Source organism: Oryzias melastigma, unplaced genomic scaffold, assembly GCF_002922805.2.
Source record: "Oryzias melastigma strain HK-1 unplaced genomic scaffold, ASM292280v2 sc00279, whole genome shotgun sequence".
In the NCBI taxonomy this organism is placed as follows: Eukaryota; Metazoa; Chordata; class Actinopteri; order Beloniformes; family Adrianichthyidae; genus Oryzias; species Oryzias melastigma.
Genome location: NW_023416902.1, coordinates 277,536 through 284,536, shown reverse-complemented (window position 1 = coordinate 284,536; position 7,001 = coordinate 277,536). Strand labels below are relative to the sequence as shown.

Sequence of the window (7,001 nt, the reverse complement as noted above, 5' to 3'; positions counted from 1 at the left end):
AGCATGTGGCTCCCGTTGGCCCTCCCTCAAACATTTGATTGACAGCCTCTCCCGTGCCTGCTTTCAGTGGGAGGGCTGTGGGCTTCAAACAAGTTGGGACAAGCTCACTCATGATTGGTTGACAGTACTTCCTCTAAAACGTGACTCAGACCGACTCTGACTAATCGCTGTTGAGGGGCGGCAATCGGTTACAGTACTGCGGTAGACGTATCATTAAATGACGGAGAAGGCTCTGGCCGGATTTCGGAGGTTAAAGGTTGGAGGTTATGCATTTCCTATGGAGGACTTCAACGCTTGTTATGTCCAGTTCTTACTTAAACAGTCAATGCTGTCATCAGAGATGTCAGTGACATTGCTACCAAGGGACCGTCTACAAATTGCAAGCTCTGAAAAAAATCTCAAGAATCTCTCAGAAACACACATGAACTCATACATAATTACATAGATATGAGGTAGTCATAAATACTTAGCACTATGTCCATGCTCCAACAATTTTGGGAAAAAAAAGTAATTGTTCAAATTGAAATATGAATCACTTCTAAGACCATGAATATTCAAAAGGTCTACAGATATTGAAGCTACAGTCGCCAAACTGTCAGTCATGGCTAATTATCACCTTACTGTCCTAATACAACAACAACTTGGGAAGAAAATCCATCCTTAAATCAAATATTACCATATTTACATTCACAAAATACCTAAGAAAAATATTTTTAAAAAGTAGTAGGACAGCAAGGTCATGATTAATTTTAACTTAGAGTTTGGCATGACCTTTTCTTAACCAGCGTCCTAAGGGAACCTATCTGAACCGTAGACCGTTAGATTGCTGTCAAGAGTGCAAAGCTAAGATGTTGACTTTGTTTCTGAATTATGTCAATTTATTACTTTCTAATCAATTGTTTATTTTTATTTTGCATGCAAAAGTACTGTGGTTTTGTTTGTTTATTAAATTATTGATCTGAAAATCAAGGATTTCATATCTCTTTGCTAGCAGGGTTAGGAATCAAGCTGAGAAATGGGTTTTAATTTTTGATTCTCAATGTCCTAAAAAGTCTTAAATTTACCTTGAAGAGACTTGCAGGAACCCTGGTCTCAGACATTTTTCTGTTAATCTAGGTTTTCCTGGACCTGTCCTGTAACCATCTGGAGAATCTTGCAGAGAACATTCAGAGCCTGGTCAACCTGAAGATCCTTATTGTGGAGGGAAACAACCTTCACTCTCTGCCAAAAGCTGTCTGCTTTCTCACCAGGTTAGGCTACCAAAAGAGGTGACACCACCTGGACCATTAACTGAACTCAGTCTAAGTCAATAGTTGGGTTGTTGCCATGCCAGCCTCTCCTGGAGCGAGTAGAGGGCTGTGGTCTGCTTGCTCCTGCTTGATCCCATATATCTGCTCACCAGAGTCCCTTCCATCTGCTGGGTCGCGCCGCACAGCATCAGCGTGAATGTGGAATAACACTGTGAATCAACACAGCCTTGGGAAGATGGTTGTGTGGTAGTGAGACAGTAGTAAGGTATTCTGTAACCTCTCTCTTTTAGAATTACTGTGGCTTTCCAACAAGCTTACTCCTGACTAGCGAGAATGGTTGCCATAGAAATGTTGACTGAGACCAACTCGGGCTAATTACCGCTTACTGTTGTTGTCTGGTTCCAAAATGGCAATGTCCATACCGTGGAAAGATAGTGACTGAATTGGCTTCCTTTAGTTAGAATGTTTTTTTGTACTTTATTGTCCAAAACATATAGAACAAGTATGCAGGACAAGCAGACTAATTAGAATGAAAATCCAGGGGATAGCGTGTTTACATTACAAATTAAACATTACAAAGCATACAATACAGTGAAAGAAAAATGTTCAGACAGCTTTAAATATACATATGGCTTTATTGTTGATATTAAAAATGTTTAGTAAATAAGATTCTAATTCTTTAATTACTGTTAAACAGAGAAAAAATGTTAATGAAAAAAATGTTGGTTGGTGAACTTACCAAATATCTCAGTCAGTGATAAGGAAAGAAGAAAATAAAAACCGTAAGTGCGGTAGTCAGCGGATTACAACTGCTAAAAGTAGAAAAATTTCCCATTTTATTTTTCCGTTTTGTGTTCTTTTCACGTGGGCCAAATATGATATATTTAAATCTCGTCTGAAAATTTTTTATCAATATTGCAATGTATAAAACGTGTACAGTCCTTCCTAAACTTTTTAGCAAATTAGGTGACTCATTTTTTTATGTTCTTTACAGAGTGGGCAGTAGGAATCAATTGTTTTATTATATCTTTAAACATGTACTGATTAGTGACATAGATTCAACATAGAAGTTTGAACGAGATATCCCTAATCTTATTATTAGAGCTGTCAGGCGATTAAAATTCTTAATTGCGATTAATCGCATTGTCCAGAGTTAACTCGGGATTAATCGCAAATTTACATTTGGCCTTTTTTTAAGGAAAAAAAATGTGTGGTTCGTGGAATTTAGTAGTTCTACATTAATTATGAAAACAAGAATGACAAAATTAATAGTTTTCATCAGAAATACTTTATTTTTTAACATTATATTGAGATAAACTTTCTTAACAATAAAAGGCTGTAACATAAAATGCCTAACAAAAGCCCAAGTGAAGGGCATTTTAAATTCAAAACTTCAATCAACGTTCAGTAAAATAAAATTAAAAAAATATCAAAAATAAAATTTCCAGAACACTTTCATGTTCATTTTTTGTCAGGACCAAATCTTTTCCTCCTCTGCTGAACTACAGTAATGAATGAAATAGAGATTTATCATTTCCAATGAACTTTGGTTTTTTAAAACATTAAAGACTGAGAAAAGCGGGATACACTGTGGATAGTTTGACAGTCTGTTACTGCCGCCGCGTTCTCTGGCTGCAGCTTGATGCAGCGACGTGTCCAGCGGAGCTCACGGATGAATATGCCGGCAGACAGACCGCTATGCTGGGGCTGGATCACGCTTAAACCTCCAGAACATTTAAAACGTCCCCCGGTGCGCTTGCTGTTCAGAACGTCGAGGGTCTGCAGCTCTCGGGACGCGGCGCCGGACGAGCCGGTACCACCAGACGTGGTACTGGACGCGAACCGGAGCCGGGTTAGGGTGCAGGAGCTCTCCAGGTCCTAGCGCCGTCCGGTTTTAGCTCGCAGCTCGGTGTTTGGAGACCCGCCCGTGATCTAGTGTGAGAGCAGCCGGTGAGTTAAAGGGGGGACGCCCGCGCGCGCGGTGTAGAAAGGCACGTATGAGAAAGTCCGCGATTAATGCGTCAAAAAAATTGTCGGCGTCAAGCACACGTCAGATTAATGCGTTTTTAACGCGACAAATCTGACAGCCCTACTTATTATTAATTAATCATTTCTGATTCAGTGTCCAAATATTTTTCTATTGCAAGTCAGGAATATTTTTTTTCCAAAAGAAGACAGCAGAGGGAACAGAAAGAACCTTTTGTTGAAACATGACACGTATGACTTTGTTATTTTTTCAGGCAAATTTAAACAGGATTTTCCAACAGTGGTTTCACTTAGAGATATGAAAGAAATGTTTTCATCAGTGACAGTATTAATTAAAAAGTTCACAGATTTGATTAGTAACCGCATCAAAAACAAAGGCGTATTCTTTTGGAGGAGCAGCAGGATTAAACTTACGGTGGAATTCTTCTTATCTAAGTAATTGTCCAGTGTGGTAAAAAGGTTGAAAATAACGATTCATTTTTGTAAAGCGTAAATCTGTTATTCCATATTTAAAACAATTATATGGGGAAAATTGTGTTTATAAACTAGTGCCCAAGAAAGAAGTGTCTGTCTGTGAGAAGCAGAGTTTCACTGGGATTTTGTCAATGTCATGATCATAAAGAGGAAGAAAACAGAGAACACCTGCGTTTGTGCAGATGTGATGAGGGAAAATATTCCAGATGGAGATTGGATTCTTTAAATAGGATTTGATCCAGTTTATTTTAAAAGTATTATTTAAAGTAGTAAAATCAATAAAATGTAGCCCTCCTTTTTCATAGGATTTCATTAACAGATTTTTTTAGAAAATGAATTAAAGTAAAACCTTCCCTCTCAAACCCAAGTCCATTTGAAGCCACAAGTTAAAACACTTTTTGATTTTACTTATTGGGGGAGAAAAGTCCATCCAGCCATCTGTCCTCTAAACTGATTTGCCGCTTTTGGGGTCACGGGTGTTCCGGAGCCCAACCTTGTGTGAAGGCAGGATACACCCTGGACTGGTCTCCAGTCTGTTGTAGGGCCTCAATCACTCTCACATTCACACCTAGGGACAGCTTAGAGTCACCAGTTAACCTATGAAGCATGTTTTTGGATGGTGGGAGGAAGCCGGAGTCTCTGGAGAAAACCCACACATGAGAACATGCAAACTCCACACAGAAAGGTCCCTAATCCGTTCAAAACTCATGTTCATCCATCACTATACACATTTTAAAGACACTATTTGGGCTCCACTTACAAAACGCATCCAATGAACATGTTGAAATTTGAATTATTTGCGCTGAAATTCCCTTTTCTCAGCTTCAGAATCCACTAGAATTGCTCAAAGACCATGCTTTTCTTCAGTTGCTGAAAATGTTCCTGTGTTAAAGGGTTAATGATCATCTTTCTAAACTATTTATGGAAATAATAATGCCTTAGATATTACAGTTTCTTTTGTTTCAGATTGTAAAGCACAATCTTTGACTGGAAGAAGTTCACAATTGTCAAGATTGAGGTCAAGACCTGAGACACAAGAGAAAGACTGTTTAAGGTTAGGGGTACAGGAAACTTGACTCCCATCTCTTAGGAAAAGAGTAATGTCCTCACCTAGCTGACCAATTAGAATTTCTCTATACAGAACTGAGATGCCTTTTAATTGATGTATAGAGATATTGCCAGCAAGGGTTTGAGTCACTAGAAGGAAAAGTTAAGGCGAGATTGGACATTCCTGTCTGATTCCTGTGTTAAGATTGAATCTAGAGGAAGTACAATTTTTCAGTGTGATGGAACAGTTAGCCTTGTCATAGAGTTTTAACTGTGTTACAGAAGAAAAAAAAGACAAGAAAATTTCATTAAGACAACTGAAGATAAAGTTTTGATTAAAAGAGGAAAATGCTTTGTCTTCTTCTTTTCCTTTCAGCTTTTCCCTTCTGGGGTCGCCACAGCGAATCAGTTTCCTCCATCTAAGCCTGTCTTTGGCATCCTCCACTCCAACACCAGCCACCTACATGTCTTCATTCACTGCATCCATAAACCTCCTCTTTGGTCTCTACTTGTGTTTCAGATTGGAGCTGCTAAATCTGGACTTTAACGATATCAAGGATGTTCCCCAGGTAAAAATGTGATTGCATTGATGACAACGATGATGAATATAATGGTGATCAGAATGATTAAAATGATAACTAAGATTTTGTTCTGTGTTTAGGAGATGCACCAACTGTTACAGCTGCAGAAGCTAGCTTGTCATCCTCTTGACAAAGGTCTCCACATCATCCACAACCCACTCCTGAAGCCTGTGAAGGAAGTGCTGGAGGGAGGGCTGAGTGCCCTCTTCAACTACCTGAAAGCCGGTTAAGACGAGGCCGGGGCCTGTCCATGCTGTCAGTTCATGGAGCTGTATGGGAATGATATCCCTGGGAGGCAGGGCCAGTGTCTGCAGTGGGCCTGTACTACCAGAGCCTCCTCAGAAACTCGGTCTTAACTGAGCCAGAACAGGCACATTAACATTTGTTGAAGTTCATAAAGGTGGATCAGGTTAAGTTTAACCAACTCTGACTAAGACATTGCACTTATTTGGAAAGGGTTACACCTTAGAATTAGGGATCACCTGACGACAGGTCAACTAAACCCTAAATGCCAGGAAAAGAATAAAACCTAAAGTGTTTTTACTCCAAGCCTGAACAGATTTTTTCAAAGCAAAAAAATAACTATAGACCCTTTTCATGCGACATCTGTAACACAAAATTGTACAATATTTATTTTATAAATGTCCTTCCTTATTGTATTTGTTTTCCTTCCTAGATCGTTCACCAATCAAAATACAAATGTCAGTAATCCTGCCTCAGAATGCTCTACAGCTGCTTCCCCAGATTCCTATGGATGATATTAAACAAGACATAAATAATTTCTCTCTTACAAGTCAAAGTAAGACAAATGTGACAGGTACTTCAGTGAATGCTACTTGTTTGACTATGAAGATAATTACAGTTTTATTTTTCTAATTTATGCTAACACCAGCGCTAGCAGTAGATTTAAGAATGAGACCTAGAGCTGCAAAAGATCTTTTCAGACCAGTTAAGAGATGTCTAAATTGCCCACAAAATCATTGCTAACAGAGCAAAAATCAGACAATTTCAATCAGTCAATCTTATTTATATAGCACTTTTCCTATAAAAATAACACCGTTCTTTGCACTAAAACAAAATAGACTAAATAAATAATTTAAAATCAAGCACAAAAATTACTGCACACAACCCCTAACCCTTTTCACATCTCCCACCACTTAGATTTCATGTGTCAAAGTCAAGGCCCGCCGGGTAATTCTATCTGGCCCTCCAGAACCTTTTATTTTATTGTTATTCATGGTCGAATGTTATGCCTCATTTCTAACTTGCATAACTTTGACAAAATATATTTTTATGGAGACTAAAATATATAAAGTTATTGAAGGTTTATGTTGATTTATGCTGGAATAATTTTCCTGCCTGTTTTTATTCATAGTAATGTTAAAAACTTACATTTTTAACAATGTTACGTTTAAAAACATACCTTTACATTCAGCATGACCAAGTGGGCCCCATATGGTTTAAAAGTGTGCAGAACAGAAAATGTGGGCCCCGATTGGGTTTGTCCACAGTTTCTGTGGTGGCCCCAGCTCTGCTACCCACTGAGTGCCCACAATGTGGGCAAACACAGTTGGGGCCACCATGGAAACTGTGGACCAACCCAATCGGGGCCCACATTTTCTGTTCTGCACACTTTTAAACCATATGGGGCCCACTTGGCTTT

General features: G+C 38.8%; 1 protein-coding gene across 1 annotated transcript; it reads left to right on the top strand.

The window, feature by feature from the left end:
* Positions 1-217: 217 nt before the first annotated feature.
* LOC112141319 (leucine-rich repeat-containing protein 30-like) lies at positions 218-5,758 on the top strand. The gene is made up of 4 exons (XM_036210886.1): positions 218-256; positions 1,117-1,250; positions 5,278-5,326; positions 5,419-5,758. Exons 1-4 carry the CDS (start codon positions 218-220, stop codon positions 5,566-5,568), a joined length of 372 nt encoding a protein of 123 aa, XP_036066779.1. The 3' UTR covers positions 5,569-5,758.
* Positions 5,759-7,001: the final 1,243 nt, after the last annotated feature.